The 21,003-nt window shown below is 30.2% G+C and overlaps 1 protein-coding gene across 4 annotated transcripts; it reads left to right on the top strand.

Moving 5' to 3' along the window:
- Positions 1 to 7,902: 7,902 nt before the first annotated feature.
- LOC133801897 (transcription factor TCP2-like) lies at positions 7,903 to 19,992 on the top strand. Of its 4 annotated transcripts, none has more exons than XM_062240108.1 (5): positions 7,903 to 8,119; positions 8,596 to 8,719; positions 8,798 to 8,980; positions 9,371 to 11,524; positions 19,600 to 19,992. In XM_062240108.1, the coding sequence occupies exon 4, from the start codon at positions 9,918 to 9,920 to the stop codon at positions 11,475 to 11,477; it is 1,560 nt and encodes a 519-aa protein (XP_062096092.1). In that variant the 5' UTR covers positions 7,903 to 8,119; positions 8,596 to 8,719; positions 8,798 to 8,980; positions 9,371 to 9,917; the 3' UTR covers positions 11,478 to 11,524; positions 19,600 to 19,992. The 4 variants fall into 4 exon arrangements, with proteins under 4 accessions (XP_062096092.1, XP_062096093.1, XP_062096094.1 ...); XM_062240109.1 differs by lacking the exon at positions 7,903 to 8,119 and adding an exon at positions 8,194 to 8,370; XM_062240110.1 differs by lacking the exon at positions 7,903 to 8,119 and having other exon boundaries at positions 8,577 to 8,719.
- The last annotated feature ends 1,011 nt before the right edge of the window (positions 19,993 to 21,003 follow it).

Here is a 21,003-nt window from a genome sequence, read left to right as displayed (position 1 = left end):
AAACCAAAATAAATAAATAACCAAGATAATCATTTTATTTATGGATGCTTAATAATTACGCTTAAAAAATTTGTTATAAATACATAATAACTAAGGATGGTTTAATCTTTTTACACTATTGTTGGGAAGCAATATACTTGTAATCATACTCAAAATTAAATTCACATTGATACTTGTATATATATTTATCATGTAAATTTTAGTATTTAATCTCTAATAGTGTACTTTCCAAGAGAAACAGATTGCATTTAGGGGATTAATTTTTATTTCATTTTTAATTTTAGGAAAAGCTCAGTAGCTACTTTTTTATGATTTTGAAGATTTTTTTCTTAATACAATTAATAAACTAATTATACTTTTTATAAAAATAAAATTTAGAGGGATACAACACTCTAGAGACACAAATTAATATGGCTCCATGCTAGTGTTACTAATAACCATTAATTAAGTTGTTCTTCTAAATCAACATCTTTAAACACATCATAGAGCTAACTAGTATAAGTACTCACTAATTAATTCTTCTGAAACTGAGAGCAATTTAAATTTACAAATGTTTTTGCAAATGAATATTTTTTTTTCAAAATATTTTTTTTAGAAATCTCATTTTATAATGGGAAAATATCAGTTTGGCCTCTGTATTTTTCTCAAATATGCGATTGGCCCTATGTATTATTAAACAATTTGGACCCAGTGTTTTACAAAATTGATCAAAATAGTACATTATACCAAATTTTGGTAAAAAAAAATTCAAATATAATATTTTATTTTCAGCTCTTCGACCACTTTCTCTACTTTTCTGAACATATCACATTACTAACGATCCGAGAATTGATCTAATAATTGAAAATATTTTGACCAAAATCGGGTCTAGGATACTATTTTGATTCATTTTGTAAAATACATGGTCCAAATTGTCATTTAACAAAACATAAGAACCGATCGCGTATTCGAGAAAAATACATGGGCCAAAATGATATTTTTCCTTTTATAATTAACACTTACATCTCATCTATTTTACACTAATATAGGTTAAAAATTTATCGAAAAAACTCTTTAACTTAAATGTAAATGTTTGTTTTACCTGAATTGGCTCATTATAAACAAATTGTGGCAACATTTAATTGTTGACCTAAGTGCATAGTTATTATATTTGTTTAAATTGTTCATTCGTTTCTTAAATTGTTGATTAGTGTCATCTTCTATTGTTTCTAGTGTTGATTTTTACAAATCTTACAAGTAAGACGTACATAAAAAGTGTTTCTTTGGTGAGACAGTGGGAGAATACTATATATATAGATTCTTGAATGAATTTCAAGTCAAATTTTGAGAGAGTCTCAAGATCAAAAACTCAAGGGAGAGTTCAATGTTTTTCATTTGAGGGATTCTAGTTGTAAAAATTGAATGAGATGCTCTAAATAAAAGAACTTGCATTGAAGAGGGTAATATGTGTTATTATTGAAACAAATAAAAAGTTTTGGTTTGTTTCTTTATTTTTGTTTGGTGTTGATAATAGATTATCATTGATTCTTAGTAAAAAAATAATAATTAAATGGATAAGGTCTTATAGAGTAGGTATTTATTCACTAAATCATGTAAAATTTTGGTGTGTTTTGGTTAATATTTTAGTGTGTTTTGACAGTAATTACAATTGAATTGTGTTGGACTTGGAAAATATAAAAGTTGCAAACCAACTTTCAATAAATATTTTTGTGAAAGTGATATTTTAAAACTTATATTTTCATCAAATTAAATGTTGTTTCGGACATAATGAAAAGAATAAATATGATTTTCACCACCCGAATTATTACCATTTTCAAATCGTGTCTCCCAAATATTTTACATTATTAAAAACTTACACAAATTATTATCATTATTAAATTGTGCCCCTCTATTCAAAATTCAGGGGACACGTTTTGGTAGTTATAACAGTTCGAGGGGCACAACTCTACAATTTAATAATAATTCAAAAGACATAACTCTACAATAACAATACTTCACGGGGTGTGAAAAAGTTACGTGTCAGTTGCTCAATATGTCACGTCACCTTTTTTAGACAAATGAGCACAGTTTAGTAGTGGTAATAGTTCGAGAGAAATTTTTAATAACGCAAAAAATTTGAAGGGCGTGGTTTTAAAATAGTAATAATTCGAGAACAAAAATCCTATTTAATCTAATAAAAATAAGCTGATCAAGAATATAGTAGAAATAAGTTGTAAGGTTTTTTTTTTCTTTGTATAGATAGACCAGGGGAACCAATTTTTATTATTCTGGTCAGTTGTACTATTGATCACATTAATTAGAATCATAATGAGTATGAAGGTAAATATATATATTTCACTTTCATGATTTTGAATATACTTATCTTTGTACAGCTACTCACTCTCCCAAGTGAAAAGTAGTTAATAAGAGGGAAAGTTCTTTGGCTTTATACATTTAATCTTTGGAAAGTTAGTTTTTTATTTTAAGTCCTTGATGAGCAATAATAATATTTTACATATTTATATATTCCAGTCTTCCATTGCAATGAAAGCTCTTCAATATCCAAAACCAACTAGAAGTAAAGAGCATATTTTTTACTTTCATCTACCACTTCTTCTCAAAATTTAATTATTAATTATTGTGTCAATAATTTCTTTTATTCTGACTCTCTACTGTTTTTTTTTTTAAAAATCTTTCCTTTGTAGATTCTTTTTTTTCTAAGATATATTACATTTATTATAGGCATTTTTACTTCAAATATAGATTATTTATATTTATATATATACTTATTGAATTAGGCTATATATTTATGTTATACATGTGTGAAAATTCTTCAATAGATCTTTATATATAATAAATGTGTATTTAATAAAAATTGTTGTTTTCTATTAAAATTTAACATTTTTTTTGTTTTCTAACACCATAATGAGTCATAATAATTTCTCATCACATATTTTAAAATTTCATATTAAATTATTTAAATTATTATATCAATTATGTTTTCAAAACTGTGACCGAAAAATATTTATATGCTTAAATTTATTTTTCTTTCTTTTATTAATTATTTATTTTGCCATTTAACGTATTTTGTCTATCCAAATATATATGTAATAGTGAAATAAGACATAAATATACATATTTTTTATTTTGTCGTTTAGTTTCTTTTTTAATGAGAAATTACATAATTATTTTTATTGTTCTAGCCATTAATTAAATAAAATATATTTATATATAACTTTTTGTTGGCTTTAAAGTTATTGACGCCGTTTTTCGTCAACAGTGAAATAAGAGCACGAAAACAATAATAAGTTATGGCCAAAGGAAATATGATAACACAAACGAGATTTTTTACGTGGTTCAGCAGTTAAATCTGCCTAGTTCACGAGTCATTGTTATTAAACTTAAGATGATCTCTGAAAATTCTTCAAGAATGAATTTTCCAGAGTTTTCTCTCAAGATCACCAAAATTCGGTCATTTACAATGGTGCATGACCTCTCTATTTATAGAGAATATTTCAGAATACTATTCCACATATTTCGGGAAGTTATTCTGTATATGCAAATAAATTAAATGGCATTAAAAGCCAGCAATCCTATATACAAAGAAACATCCCCTGAAGATCAGGGGGCGTATAACTGAACAAATAATATCACTTGATTATAGGGGATTTATAGTAATCAATGTAGACCGCATCTCTTATAGATGATTCATTAGGATATTCAAAGTTATTATCCTATATCGCCAAGGCCCTATTCACCCAGGTCTCTTATCGATTTTTGAGCTATAGCATCTTCCCGAAATCATGTGGTTTCGAACTCATACATATGTCGAGCTCGGGACCCCTAATCCGAGGCTATCCCGAGAACGGACGTATTTCGGGGTCAGCCTTTCGAGCTTGTGAGGATCTCGAGGCTACCATCTTCGAAGTCGCCTCTGCTTTGCAGGCTTGATGCCTAGGCTTCGGACGTGTTCCAGATATTAGGAGTCCATTCATTATGAATCCAGCTTTCGAGGTCACAATTCTCATGGCTCGAAATCTGGGTGTAACAAAAGTTTTCTAAATTAAATAATTAAAATTTGATCAAATAAATTTTTTAAATTCATAGTTTTAATTTAGAATTTTTGAATATTTTATTATATAATGAAATTCATAGGTATTTTTTCTAAAAGACAATTAGAAAAAAAGTATTTAATTTTAAAAATAGTTTGCACCATATTATCCCTAAAAAATAACTTGATGATGTGACACTTTTGAAGGGCACTTGACAAAGAGAATACTTATATGACATCAATATTTGGTCGGATATAGTGATCAAGATAAGTGCATGTGCTACAAAAGCATTACAACAAGAATACCACTGGACGTTGAAGATGTAACTATTCGATAAATATGTAGCTGGTCGAGTATAAAGTTCAAGATGCATAGCTCGAGCATCTTATTTTTTGAATATCTATTTTGAATGTATTTTATTTTTGTATCGGATTTTGAATGTATTTTTTAGTCATTTATCTATAAATATCGTAATAAAAGTCTATCTAAAACCCAAAACCCATTATGTAAAGTCCTGAAGTCTATAAAAACTTGATTGAACAACTCATTTATTTTTATGCACACTGTACATACAGAAATTCTCTATTGTTTTGTATTTTCTCACTCAGTTGAATCTTATTATTTTGATGTTGAGTTTGGGATTTTATTCAATGAAAGTGTCAAATAGATGTATGTCATTACCAATACTTGGGGCCAAAGCACTTTAAATTCTTAATGTTCTTTATTTTATCATTCAGTTATTTAATTATTTGTCGTATATTAGATTTAGTGTCGTTAGCCAAATCTGTGATAAACAATTTTAGACTTAAAAATTGCCAACTAAATACATGTAAAATATAATTTGATTGGTATTAAATTCTTAACTTTAAAATATTAAATAAATTATGCATCTTAGTAATTTAATTATGCAACTAAATAAAAAAATGACAAAATATGTAAACGAGATAATAAAGCTATTTTGTACATGTAGCTTTTGATAATGTATTCAGTTTTAGTTGTAAATGATTTTAGTATATATTGTAAAAAATATATCACTAACAATGAAAAAAATATACAACTATTTTAATATTTAATTTTATCAATCACACTTTTTTTTATTATATTTTTTATCTATATAAATTAAATTATGTGCTACCACTAGTATATACAACTATTTTAATATTTAGTATTTAGATTTTATTAATTATAAGGTATGTGGTTCACCATTAGTATAAAATAAAATATGACTTCTCTCTCTTTTTTTTTCTTCTTCTTCTTCTTTTCAATGAATGATGATTAAATTATGGGTGCTTACACATATTTTTTTTTCCGTACTTAACATTTTCGAAATATTCATAAATTTTTAAAATTTATTTTATACAAGATTATCTATTAATAAATAATTTTCCAAATTTTTTTTTCCACCTCTATAGTTTATTTATTATTTTTTCAAATAAAGCATTTTTTATGCTCTTAATTAAAATAATATATATTTTAAGAATGAAAAAACTTTATCACAAATTTTTTTTTTAACTCAAATAAAGAATAAATATGAACATGAATAATGAAAAATTAACAAAATTGATCTCAATAGAATCAAGATAGTTAGTAAAATTACAATATTCTATTTCCATATTAGTGAAACTTAAAAATTAAATTATGTATTTTAAAAAAATAATAAACTCATTAATATATTAATAATATATACTAAATGTTTTAGAGGTGGGTAAGAAAAGAAATATTTATTTCATAACAGTAAATGAGAATTTATTTAATTAATATATTTGATAATCATTAATTAATTAAAAAATATCATGCCAATAGACCCACCTTAAGTTATATATATATATATATATGTATGCAAATTTAAAACTAGCTAGTTAAGATATTATAAATTTAATACTAAGTGTTCATCATTTTCTCTTTACTTGTAATTAGAACCAAAATAAATGCAAAACATGAATTGAATAATTTGGCAATGGAGAAAAAAGAGAACCACATAACATTAAAGTATTAATGAAGACAATGAAAACATTAGAAGAAGTAAATTATTCAAAGAAAATAAATGATTACTTAAGACTCCCGTTAGCGTGACATTGATATATTTATATATATTGTTGATAATTAAAGTTAAATAATTAATATGTATTATTTATATGCATGGCTTTCTAAACTAATCCTTTTCATCGCTTAATGATAACCAAAATAGTTTTTTTTTTTGTTTTTTTTTGGTGAAGATGATAACAAAAATAGTTAATCATATAGTTTAGGTTGGCCACATAATCATCATTATCATTGGAAAAAATATTGTCACAACTAATACTAAGTGAAATCATAAAACTATGATGCTATTTGGTAATACTTAAAAAGAATAGTTATTTATTTAAATAATTAGAAATTTGACAATTAAACATAAAATAGTATTTAATAACTCTATTTTTATTTATTATTTTTCTAAATTTTAAATAAAATTTATTAAATTTTGAAAATAAAAAATTTTTACTTTCAAAATATTTTTAAACCGTTTTCGATTTTTAGTTTTTTTTTCTTCTCTTCTTCAATCAATACCTCATTTTATTCAAACGTATTTATTATTTTTTGTTTTAAAAAACAAAAAACAAAAGTAGTTACGAAACATATTTTTATTTTTTAAAAATAAAATAACAAAAATAAAAATAATATTTTCATTTGTGTGTTTAAAAAATTCAAAAACAAAAATTTTACCAAACACAATATTAGGTGAAAATAAGGTGCAATATTAGTTTGTTTAGTTTTATGTATTATATATCATTTTAATAATAATATATTTTTTATAATATTTAAATTTATTTTAATATAATTATTAAATATTTAATAATTTTATACGTAGTAACTTGTACACCTAACTAATATTGAGTTAAATGAGAATATTCAAATTTAGATAACAAATTTCTATTTTTATTCTTGCTTTTTATCTCATACTTATCTAATATTCCAACTCAAATTTCTATCTCTCTCTATATATATATTAACCATATTAACGGATTAAGAGAATATGATGATAATTATATCACACTATAAAGACATGATGTGATTCATCTAATGACATCATTAATAGTGATCTTCTTCATTTCATCATCTTAATCCTCTATAATTATTTATTATTTATTAATTTTGCTCATTTATGTGAACTCTTACCTAAACAAATCCCATTAATTTTTTATTTTGTATTTATATTCATTTGTAGTACTTATTTTTATAATAAATATTACTAGTTACATTACATATAGACAGAGAAGAGATTTGTTCTAGCTTAGAAAAAAAATCAGCCAGATAGGAACAAATAAAAAGAAAAGTACACAGAATATTCAGCATAATAAATTCAAGTTAATGATAATGTTTAAAACAAAAACAAAAACAAAAACAAAAAATTAAATAAATAAAAAATCTTTTAAGATACAAACAAGAATCGTTACTCACCAAACCAAATACCAACCAAAAATGTGAAAATTAAATAAATAAATAAATAAATAAATTATCAAAGCCAATAATACAACGATGAAGAAAAGTCCAAATGAGAAGAAAAATACATATATATCTACAAAAAAAATAAAAAAAATTAACATTATTTATTTTATTTATCTGGTTTCAGACATCCCAAGAAAAATCATATGCATCAGTATTTGTTTAAGAAGAAAAATCAATAAAAACAAACAAATATAAAATCGAAAAGGGCAAAACAGAAAAAAATAAGAATGAGAGGGGCAAAAGCGGAATTAAATTAAAAAAAAGTTTTAAGGGGAACGGCGCTGTGTCTGTTTGTTTTGTTTTTTTTTTGCCGATAAGTCCGGTGATTTGCTCGAATGAGGAAGATGGCCCCAAATATTTAATTTTATTTAATTTTATGGCTTTTTAATCTTAGTTATGGCACTATGAAGATCGACACCTCTCTCTCTCTCTCTACTTAATCTATTTCTCTCAATAGATTTACTGTCCCTCAAATTCCCACATGCTTGGATTTTCTCTTTCTCTTTCGTTCGTTTTCTCACTCGCCAAACATATACTAGTATATATATGTGTAGCTAGTGCTAGCTTAAAACCAACCCTAAACTACTCCTACTGTCAAATCAGTAAGTTTTTTTCTTTTCTTTTTTCACTATTTTGAATCTCTTTCTCTCTTTCTTTGTTTTTGCCCCAATCTGAGCTGAGATTTTTTGTGAATTCAAGTTTGGTTCGTGGGGTTTTGATCTTCACTTGGAGCTTATTTTGTCATATATATATATAATTTCCAATATATATATATACAGAAAAAAATTTCAACTTGTAAATGGGTTTTCAGATTTATTAGTTTATATATTTTTCAAAATCATGAGCTGAAAAGGTAAGATTTTGATAGAAACTCAAAAGAGGAGGTGTTCATATGAAAATCTAAAATGGGATTGATGATATTACAGTGGCCAGTGGTGGCAATGAGAGGAGAAAGAGTGTGTATATATATTACGATTAATTAAGAAATTAATATGTGGAATTTAGTGTTTTGTTTTTGTTTATGGTTATATTGGTTTTTGCAGTAATGGAACTGATCCCATGAACTTTGAATACACAGATCTGTGAGCTTACAAAGAAAAAAGAAAAGAAAATATTTAAGCACAAAATCACAGTCAACGTTTAGCTCCCCAGAGACTTTGACACCTGTACCCCAGAATCTAATTAATCCAACACTGTTCAAGGTTTGTCATTTGCATATTTTAAATATTATATGTATATATATAATGGCGGTCTAATATGTATGAGTCTGCCATTTTTAGGGACTGCAACGGCCAGCCAAGGTCTTTAAATACTCTCTTCTCAAAAGGGTCGGTCTCAAATCGGCGGCTTGTATTGAAATTTACTTCTTTAGCTTGAATCTGAAGCTGGAAAGAGAAAAAGGAAAGAAAAAGAAAAAGGGTCCTTATTACAGATCATAGTCTTTAAAATAGGAGCTTGTACTGGTACTAATACTACTACTACTATATGTATGCTATAACTGTATACTACTACTAATTAGTGTTAGTAGTTGTGCTTTTTCCTTTGCATTTCGGCTAAAGCTTATCTTTTTCTTTAAAACCCTTTTGTTAGGCATGAAGCTTTAGCTGTTTTTTCAGTTTAATTGTATATATATATATAACTAAGCTAAGATTAATACCAAGTCAGATCTTTTAGGCTGTGTAAAAGGCTTACACAAACAGTGAGTAGTATTGCTTTTATTACTTATCTGTATATAGATATAGTACTACTGTGTTATTGTATATTTTTATATATTTATATATTTTTTTTGATGTACTTATTATTAAGCTCTCATATTTATTGTCAAATGGTTTTTTCCTGTTTGTGTTTTGCAGGCTTGAGAAGAGGCTATAAAAAATCTGCAAGCTTAGCTTTTGAAAGCACACCCAGCACAGCAGCCAGCAGCACCACCACCACCATCACTCACCTCTCTCTGCAAAACTGCAAAAAGCTTAAAAGAGAGAGAGTGAGAGTGAGAGCCCTCTCCCTCTTCCTGACTTGGACTGTGATATATCAAAGCGTAAAAAAAGGTCTTTTTATCAATACAAAGCCAAAGTACTCTCTGAATTATCGTCATCAATGCAATAGGACACAGCCAACCCCACCTGCACCTGCACCTCTCATCTCTTCTCTCTCTCTCTCTAATCACCAACTCTCATCTCTTCTCCTCTTTCTCTCATACCCTTCACCACTTTCTCTCTCCTCTCTCTCTCTCTGTGTCCAAGGGATAAGAAGAGTGAAACGAAATAAGAAAGAAGAGAAAGGAAAAAAAAAAAGAACTTGAAGCTCAAAAGGTTAAGTCTTTGGTAACTTTTGGCATAGTCTTGATGAGTTCGACTTGTTTTATTTGTTTTTGTTTGGGAAAGGCATGAAAGTACTGCTATGGAGGTGGAGGAGATTCAAGCACAAGCGTGTAAGTACTCAAGGATTGGAAATGGTAGGAGTGATTCCAGTAATATTAAGCTATTAGGCCAGAAAGGGGGAAACGACCACTACCCTGATGACGAGGTAGATGGCCGAGAGATTAAAAGGGTGGCCGGCGGAGGTGGAGCTGCTGACCTATCCGTCATCAACGCCGGCGGCGGCGCGAATCGGCTTCGTGGGTGGCACCACTCGTCGCGAATTATTAGGGTTTCACGAGCCTCTGGTGGTAAAGATCGGCACAGCAAAGTGTGGACCTCGAAAGGGTTGAGAGACCGGCGCGTTAGGTTGTCGGTGACGACGGCGATTCAGTTCTACGACCTTCAAGATCGGTTGGGGTTCGATCAACCCAGTAAAGCGGTTGAGTGGTTGATCAATGCGGCGTCGGACGCCATTGCTGAGCTTCCTTCTCTCAGCAGTTCTTTCCCCGATACGCCTAAGCAGCTCAGCGATGAGAAGAGGGCTAGTGTTGGAACCGAACAAGGTTTTGACTCAGCTGAGGTTGAGATGGACGGTACTGATCAGGGTATGAATTATCAGAATCATCAAGATCAGCAGCAGCAAAACCAAAACCAGCAGCATAATCTTTCTTTGTCGAAATCTGCTTGTAGTAGTACTTCGGAGACGAGTAAAGGCTCTGGCTTGTCTCTCTCTCGGTCTGATATTCGGGTGAACCGGGTTAAGGCCCGGGAGCGAGCCAGGGAGAGAGCTGCTAAGGAGAAGGAGAAAGAGAATGAGTCCAGGATTGTCCACCGGAGCAGCAGCCACCACCACAACAACAGTAACAATATCAACTCCATTTCTCAAAACTCAACTTTTACTGAGCTTCTCACGGCTGGAATGAGTAATGTCAATGACAACAACACTTCTAGTCCCACCCAGCAAAACCCAGGTGCAACCGGTGGCGGTGGAGGAGCTCATATGGATTACTTTGCCTCAGGGCTTCTCGGGTTATCTTCTTCTTCTTCGAGAGCACAACAACAACAACATCACCAATCTTCTGGGTTTTCTGGGCAAATCCATCTGGGTAACTCGTTACCGTCGCAGACGATGTCAATGTCTATGTCTATGTCTCCGTTTGGTGATCATCATAATCATCATCAACATCAGAACCATAATAATGGTGATCAGACAGTACTGCCACAACATTTCTCTTTTGTTCCCGAACATCTCATTCCGGTGGCCACGTCCCAACCCAACGGCAATGGGGGTGACTACAACCTCAACTTCTCTATCTCTTCCGGCCTTGCTGGTTTCAATAGGGGGACCCTTCAGTCCAATTCACCGTCTCTTTTGCCTCACTTTCAGAGGTTTTCTCCCATAGACGGAACAAATAATGTACCCTTCTTCATAGGAGCCGCGGCTCCGGCTGCTGCTGCTCCTCCCATGGAGAATCACCATCACAGCAACCACAACCACCACCATCAGTTCTCAGCTGGGTTTGTTGATGGCCGACTGCAACTCTGCTACGGCGATGGTAACCGGCATTCTGACCAGCAGAAGGGAAAAGGAAAGAACTGAATTTAATGGCATATGCAGATTCCTCTTGGCACATGTTCTTCTTTCTGGTAATCTCCATTCAATTCTCTCATTACCATTTGTCTTTTTTATCTTTTATTACAATTTGTTTCATTGTTTTTCCATATCGATCTCTGCTTGTTTGTTTGTTTGTTTCTTTCTCCTCATTCATGACATAGCATAGGTTTCCGTCTCTAACGCAGAAATATATTATTATATATATTTCTCTTTCTTTTATTGCTTTTTTTTTGGATTTACGTGTTGAGTGCATACAACCATGAATGATAACAGGTTTTGCTTTCTTGGTAATCTTAAATAAGTCGAAAGGCATTGGGCATATTTTTATGGTTATATGTTTTCTATTATAAATATAAATATATAAATAAATATATAATGTCTTCTCTTTTGATCCATGCTGCATGGATTGTTGTGAATAGTGATTCGATCGGCTGGTTGTCTCCTTTTTTGTTCTCTTTCTTTGGTTCCCTTCTCTCTAGCATTTGTTAAGTCTTTGACAGTTGTTAACTTCCCCGTGGCTATGTCATGTGTTGGTTATGAGAGGAACAACCTCGCTTTAACAAAAAATATGTAAATGCTACTCCGGTAGAGCTTGCTTTATTAATTACGAGTGTCCACTCTCCCATTTTCTAGCGTTTTCTTTCTCTTATTTTATTTCCTTTTCCTGCTTTCCAATCACAACACATGGCAACCGATGTCGGAAGTTAATCACTACTGGTTTTAGTTTTTAGATTTGTCGAGGTGAATCACATGAAGGGCTTAAAAAGTTTTTTTAAAAAAAGCCTGCCATGCACGTAGTTGTAGTAGTTCTAGCATTCTTTCTTCTTGCTTGAGCTGATGATCACATTCGCTATGAGCACTGGTGTCCAACACCACAAGACACCACAAGGAATGACATACTGTTATTGGATTGGTATAATCCAATATCGGGTTCCACATATTTAAAATTAATAAGTATTATGTACTGTTGCTAACCAACCACATTTAATGTTGGGTAACTTAAGGTGCAAAATAGTAATACTCCATATACCATTACTGTTTTACATTGTGTTCTTTTAAGGTTTAGGCATTCTTGTCTATTAGCTAATAACTATCAATGAAGAGAGAGAGAGAGAGTTGACATGTTAAAAAAATCCATATATATATATTGGGGTAGTTCTTCGGTGCACCCCAAAAAGGGCACATCAGTGCATCCTTTCTCCAGTTTTTGGTTCGGGAAGGATTTTTTGGCGCAAATATTTTTATATCCTTATATATTGTAGTTATTTAGGGTATCCTGCAAATTTTCACTAAATTCTGAATAATTTACAGTGCTGAAAACAATATCCAAATAAGAAATTTTCCACGCCTATAAAAAAAATAGTCACGAGTTTATCAAATTATTTAATTATTATTTTTTGGCACGGTAAATTTTTCGAAATTTCTTGAAAATTTACGGTATGTTTTAAATAATTACAATATACACAACCATAAAAAAAAATTGTGTCGAAAATACTTTTCTAGGCAAAAACTAGAGAGGAGTGTACCGGTATGCTCTTTTGTAGGATGCACCCGAAATTTTCCCTATATTTTGTCTTTGAGAAAAATCTATTAGATAAGATAAATCATTAAGTAAATATCATGGTTAGAAAAGTAGTGCATGATGATGAAAAGATCTAATGAGTAGTTATTACGTTTGAATTTCACCAAAACTTACTTTAATAGTGAAAGATGTAAATATGTTACTTTATTAATGATAACTAAAAACCTAATAATAAATTTTGAAATTTTGAAATAGGATAAACAAAATTGAAGTGCAATGGGGCTATAGCTATAATGGCTCAAGCTCCTAAAAAGCTAACACTTGAGTTTTTATGTTCTTTAAAAGTCGTGAAATAGTGGGAAAGTTATATTTAGACAAGAGTTTATATTAATTAACAATAAAAGGGATTATTGGTTCTTGAACCTAGTACAGTAGGTGTTTATGAATATATATATGGTGCAAGGAAATAATGGCATACATATAGGTAATAGAATAGGTTGGAAAAAAGTGGAATATTATGTTTGGATATGACCTTTAGAATCCATATGTATATTATTTTTCATTTCCTTTTGAAAAAAAATCTTGGGGTGGGACGCAGTGTAGACCTTCCTTTTATTTATGTATTTATTTATTAATAATTATATGCCTTTCCTAAATAAGATAGTTGCTATTTAGCAATAAATGTATACACTATTTGTGAAATTAATATTAAAAAAAAAATTTATGTAGATTAAAACTAGCGCTAAACATTGATCATAACTTTTGGAATATTGTATTAGGATATGATTGAACACTATTCCTTAATTAAAAAGAAAAATAAAGAAAATTCTTGCAGTGCAATTATCCAGATTGCCGTACCAAATAAATTAAGATATTTTTATGGAAATCTATTTTCATTGGAAGTATTCCCTTAAAACTATTTTTGTACGTGGTCTCTCCCTCAGGACTCGTATTCAAAAGAAAACTTCATATCATACTGAAACAATGTTTTATTTTCCTTATCTTCTCAAACCTTTTTATTTGGCCTTCAGTTATACAATCACAATCAGATATGTTTGACTCCCTTCTAATATTATTACATTCTTTATAAGCCAAAATGTGTGTGTTCTAAGTTCCCTGCATTCTTTTGTTTTTTTGTTTTGGTATTGAGTATCATTGCACTACCTGTATTTGATGAAAAAAAATTTCTATTAATTTTATGGCATTTTATCTTTAACTTAGATGATATTAAACTAAGGAATAGATATATAACTCCATTTACAAAAAGCCTAATACGGTTTTCTTGAATTGTTATAAACTTGAAATGAGAGTAACTAATCTAGTAAAGTATTAAGGGAGACAAATTACTTGAACTCTTACAGATGAAGATTGAGAAGGCAAAACTGACCATGTTCTTCGTCATCTGCACCATTTTTTTTTTGCCTCAGATACCAAAGACTTGTAATATTAAGCAACCATTCCTTATTTTTCTCATAAGTATTAACTATTTTTTCATCCTAGATCCTACAAACTTTAGAAACTAATTATAAGCCATTGCTCAGTGCCTTGTATAACTTTTATATGTTAGGTTATAGTGAAAGGAGTTTTGAAGACTTGATTGGTTTATTAACTTTGGGGCAGTTGTGATTGGACTTGAGATACCAGAAGTCTCAGTATTTTATAATATATTTTCTTTGCTACTAACTCCAGTACACACTCCCAAAAAGTAGTTATGCTTTAAACACTGTTTAGTAATTTAAATTAATTTTATTAAAGCAATGCAACAAGTTCATTTACTATTAAGCTTCTGTTTGACAATTTGAAAAGAGGGCTGGGGATGGAATAGGCATAGTACTAGGTCCTACTACTAAGATCCCAGCTAGAACGTTAGTAACAAAATTTAGAATGACTTTAATTCAATTTTTTAAGCATGATTTAATCTTTACATAGATAAAACAGATATAAATCCTATAGAATGTGATAGTGGAATACCTGAGTATAGTGTTAGCATACCAGTTTCTGTAGCAATATACTTGTATAGAGGAAATATATAATAAGTTTACAGGCCAATCAAATAATAGAGAGAAAATTTATGTACTTTGCAAAAGAAGATTATAATACAAGAGCTATTGGCAAATGCCACCACAAAAATAATCTCATTACACCCCAATAGTCACACCACTAAATCTCAGCCAAACCATAGAATCCTGTACCTTCTATTTGCTAAACAAAGTGACAAGAGAATAAAGTAATATTAGGAAAGTGGAAGCCAGTTAACTTTGAGTTCATGATTGGTCCATGAACTTTAGAAGGAGAACCATCCATTGGCTATTGCCAAGCTAAAGCATTGACTTTAGTTGTAAAGCCACCCTGTGGCTATAGTTTTGTCACTATTTTGGTTATGTGTCTATTTATTTGGCTTATTAGAACCTAAAAGTACGATTTTTTTTACCAAGGCTAATCTTCTAGTCTTGTACACAGATCTTCAATTTGGCTAAAATATTTATATAGATTATTTTTGGTTGTTTTTCCTCCCAAAGTTTTATCTACTGCATACCAAGTCCAAACAGTGCTTGGTAACCATGACTGTTGGATTATTGATTATTATAGAACTATTCTCTTAACTGTATTAATAACCCCTTTTTCTACCATCTTTAATGAAGTACATTTTTTTTTGGTGACATTTAATTTCTTGTTAGTTGTATAATATTTTGGCTGTTTCTGCAGTAACTGTTTCTTTGAAGCCAAATAGCATTTTTAACTTCTTTTGTAGCTGTTGTATGCCTTAGCATGGTTGCATGACAAACTCACAATAAGATTGCATTGTTGCTTTAGTACACTTACAATGAATGAAGCATGTACGCTTCTTGTACATCTTGCACATAATTCGAAATAACAATTTTAGTGGTGTCCTTGTATTTCCCACCAACCTAGCCAATATCTATATATATAGATATAGATAGATATGTATATATAATACCTCTCAAAGTAACACAAAATCCATCGTTACCAAATTGAATACCCAACCCCTTTGTAAAAAAACAAAATGAGACTAAAAATAAGGAGAAGAAGGGTCTATTTTGGTTGTTAACTACTTTCTTCTACAATGAGCTTTGGCTTTTGCTCAGTGGTTTGTGCAAAAGATAAACCTTGCAAGAGAGAGCTAAAAATAATAGAAAGTTGCGAAAATATTTAGCCGAGGCAGAGATTTATCATATATGGTTATAAGATTAGGACCAATATTAGGTAAACTAGTGATTAAGAAGAAGCCATTATGCATGCTTCTTAGCTCAATGGGATACACATTTATGGCCAAAATGGTGGCTTTAGTTTGGATATGAGTAGTAGCCAAAGGATTTCTCATCCAAAGCATACCAATAACCAAGTCCAAGTTATGGACTCTTTCTTATCTAATGTTTCTTTAGCGAGTGTAATATACAATCTTCATTTACATACTGAAATTTTATTGTTTTTCTTTGATTTTGTAGATGTAAGCATATAGCCCCACGTTAAGGATATCCTTGTGCCCTATTGTTTATGTTATATAATTTACTTTTCCTGTTTGGATAACAACAGTACAAGTTTTTGCATATTTTTCGGAAGAGTGATGATTGTGTATCAAAATTATTACCCAAAATACTACACCAACTAGTGCCACGTTAGTTGGTCTAATGTTTTGATGCCACGTTAGTTGGTCTAATGTTTTGGTTCACATATTATTATTCTTCTCGGAAATATCTATATGCTAATATGCACTATTATATATGTATTTAGTATCGTAGCCTAACAAATAAGCCTATCTAGTAAATACTATATTTTGTACAATATACATGTATTTTTTGAAGTATATATTTTTCTGACAATTTTTTTTGAAGTACAATATACATATTATTTGGTACAATATTTAATTAAATATTTATTGAAATTATAACTTTTTAAATAAATAATAAGTGAAAGAGTCTTCATTAATAATAACTAATAACCAGATATTATCCATTCAAAAAAAATATTAATCAGATATTAAAAAGTATTTTAATGACAATATGTCAATTAAAAAAAATTATTATACTGAAGTTGATATAACTTTTAATAATACTTTAGAAATTTTCCTTTTTCAAAAGGCTAATATATAATAGCAAGATTTAACACTGCATTAGAAATGTTTTCATTTAAATTTAAAGTACATGTTCATGCCTAGAATTTATATATATATTTATATACATCCACGTTATTCTATTATAAGCAGGGATTTTAAATTGTTTTAGGTCCAAAAATGCTAATGTTTTAGTTTGTAGACTAAGATGCACAAATTAGAGTATCAAGGCTTTTTCAGAGCTTGGTAGCACATCTGAATCTTGCAAACTCAAACAATGGCAAATAAAATAAAATGAGAAACTTTTTCATGAAGTGTTTTGTGTTTTTTTTCTTCTTGGTTTTATATCTTTTAATTTTTATAAGATAAATTCACTTGTCAGAGTGACAAAGTTCTTAAATAACCTTTCAAGTTGAACTTGAACCTTTATAAGGTCTTTCAGTAATCTGAGATTAAGTGTAAAATATGACGTGGAATTGTTTCTTGACAAAAGCTCAAATTATTATTTGAAACAAAAATTGAGTTTTTGAACCTTAATTGTCATAGTCAATATTGTAGTCAATAGTTTTAAAGCTTCATAGGTCTTGAAAATCTCCCTTTTTTTTAAGTTTCAAGCATCCTTAGTTTACCTCAAACTACGCTCACGTTGTTGGTTTAATACCTATGGTTTGTTGTAATCTTTAGAATATCTGAGGCTATGTATGTATTGGCTAAAATTGCTCCTGTATCATTTGCAACATCCAATTTTAAAAGGATATGAATGTTGGGAAATGTTATCTTTAGGAGTTGCTATTTGAGGGAGGTGACTGTGCATGTGTTCATAAGGTATTATAAGATGGACTATTTCTATGTAAGAGAGAGAAGCAAAGGACATAGGTTTTGCAAAATGACTGTTGGAGGTTGAAAAGATTGGTTGGTCCCTTTAAACATCAATAGGCTAGTTTGAGTTGTACTAATAAGGCAACAGAAAGGCCCAAAGATCAGTCCATTACTGATCAATTTACTAGATTCTGAATAGAAAATTATGAGCAGGAACATTGTTACGTGGTTCATTACTTCATTTCATTTCATGCTGTCACTCCTATAGTTATGATCAGTTGGTATTATGGTGATTTGTATTATTGAAATATCTTTCATCTCCTCTATAGCTCTAAAATTGAAACTCTTGCTTGCTCTCTTGCCTATTATTGAAAGCTATGCAACTCACTAGCATGCCTCTTATGAGTTACTAGAAGTCCTATACATGTATACCAAGCAACTAGAAGTAGCTAGATTAGACTGCTCTATATGGATTTGCTATAAAAAATTGGTCTTCTGAAGATTGACTACATCTAGAACCAAAATATTATTTTTATCTCCAAAATTTTCTTGGACTAAATTTCAGAAAACCCATAATTATATGTTTTATTTTGGTTAGTCTGAGTAGGCATGGTCTTGACTTCATTTATAGACTTTCTAGATAGCTTATCAGCCAGCTATTCTCTCTTGTATCAGGATGTAGATTTTCATAAATCACTCATGCATTCATAAAGGATCATACTTTCTTCTATCTAAGTTTTGAAGATGGTGTTTATAAACCCTGCATGCATTTCTGAAGGGATTCTGCTTTCCTCTATCAGAGAAAAGAAAAGTATGCATGATCAACTAGACAAGAATTTGTTTGGAAAAGTATTGGCTATAATCCTTAAACTTGATTCCTCTCTTTCAAATTGTCTTTACCATATTGAACTAACCATACAATTAGGAAGATGGAATGCTGTTTCAAGTTTTTCTGCATCATCACACTCCAGTATATACTAGCTCATCTCACCTGATCTCTTAGCATAAAATCTTGTCCCATTTTATTGTTTATTTCACTTTTCCCTATATTAATCAATGATTTCAAATGATATAGTGCAAATGGTAGCTAAAAATCAGTTCAAATAGGCCAAATCACGGCCCAATCAGCAGCTTTTTCTTTATTGATTGGCTATCAATCATGGGCCAAAGCAGCATCTTTGTTTTCTTTATTGATTGGCTGTGAATCAATTCAAAAATACCAAATTACATCGACCAACCAATCCAAAAATTGCCACCTCAGCTCTTGATAAAATTCAATTGGGTCCTTTACCATTTTTGCAAACAAAATGGTACAATGCTCTTCTTCATATCTGACATTAGATGGCTTAAACGAGAAGATATGAATAGTCCAGCTTCATTTTCCTGTCAACTTAATTGACCTACTTTTACAGTCTTTCAAAGTCATATTATGAGGACTGCAAGGAGTTGTTGATGTTTTATAGCATATTAATAGTGTGTCATTTACTTTGTAAATTTTTAGTTTGTTTTGCAAGCACCAATTTCTAATGAATAATGTTTTCTTGTGCACAAGAATAATGAAACTTGGCATACTCTCAACATATACCTCAGCTTGTTTTTGGTGTTTATCTTAAGTTTTTTTTAGCAAAATTATCTCAAAAGCAAAGGGGTTTGATTTGTGGATATCAATCTAATGGCAAAGCTTCTGTTTGCAGAAAAGTGAAGAAAAAGAAGTGGTGGAAAAGGTAGCTTCAGGCTAGAGTGAAGCCTACTTCCCTTGATCAGATGACTGCTTATATTAAATGCTTCTGATACAGTTTGATATTTTCTACTAGTCTAAATCGCCCTATTTTGAAGTCATTCAGCTTCCATTCATATAATTCGGATATAATATATTATATATATATTTATGTACGTGTGTATTGATCATGTTTTGATGAAATTTAACTGACAATTCTCCAGTAAAGTAATTCTTTTTTCCTTTACCAAAATTATGTGTACAATTTCTCAAGTTGAAGCAACTGGCTTAACCTCAGTTTCTGGAACACACTCAGCTTCAAAACCATTGAACTATATATCACCACAATTTTCATGGCTTGATTGCTTCAGTTCAGTTTTGGAGTCTGCATTTGAATTTTAATGACATTTATTTTTTTAATTTTAAAAAAGCATTCTAACATTTGTAGCATGTGCTGGTGCAGTAATAGTCTTTAGTAGACATTTACTATAAGGGTTTGCTTTTAGCTGTAGAAGTGTGTTGCTTTAGCTGTACAAAATGGTCACATTATTAAGATTAAAGGCTCTAAAAAGAGGGCTATAATTGGTCTATTATTCACTTCCTTCTGTGCTCCAAATAATTCAATACCTTTCTATCATTTGTTTTATTAGCACATGAAAATGTTTAATGTGTTTACTGATCTTGCTATCCATAGTTAATGAAGATTTTTCAATTATTGGAACTGACTCATTTTCTTGAGATTGTTGTAAATTGTTGACTGTACAGTCTTTTGGTAGTTAATCTAATTTTTTTAGTGAGTAGCTTATTTTTTCTTTTCTAATTTAGAAAATGACCCAATAATTATAGTCTAACACATGTAATCATTTCTCTTGCCAGAAATTGGTCAAGAAAAAAATTCATTTAGATCTATAATTGAAAACATGCCTAGTAAGCCCTTATATTTCAATTAAGTGAAGCCTCATAATGTAGAAAGAAAGACTAAGCATATCAAAACATGTATAATGATACTGTTTTTTCAAGAGTGGATTCCTAATGGTGGATAACATATATGGTACTTTTAAAAAGCTACCATTTAAAAGCAATTTTCTCTCTTTTCAGAGAGCACCATCAAAAAGTAAAATTTACTTTTATGGGTAATTCTAAAAGTTAGCCTAAACACTGCCCAAGTTAATTAATGTTATGAAAAAAAAGGGTTTCAACTAGGGGTGTTCGTAGTGCGGTTGGTGAGGTTTTATTCTAATTTTTTGGACCACATCGCATATGTGGTTTGAACAATTTTCCAAACTGCAACCCGCACTACATAGACCTCAAACTGCATAAACCGCACCGCAAAAATGCGGTGTGGTGCGGTGCGATTTTGGCGGTTTATACCCATCGTCAA

Source organism: Humulus lupulus, chromosome 9 (assembly GCF_963169125.1).
Source record: "Humulus lupulus chromosome 9, drHumLupu1.1, whole genome shotgun sequence".
Taxonomy (NCBI): Eukaryota; Viridiplantae; Streptophyta; class Magnoliopsida; order Rosales; family Cannabaceae; genus Humulus; species Humulus lupulus.
Note: the sequence above shows the minus strand (reverse complement) of the source record. Positions and strands in the feature narration are given on the sequence as shown.

Excerpts from the sequence above, each read along its gene's own strand:
- LOC133801897 (XM_062240108.1), top strand. The coding sequence starts at position 9,918 with ATGGAGGTGGAGGAGATTCAAGCACAAGCGTGTAAGTACTCAAGGATT.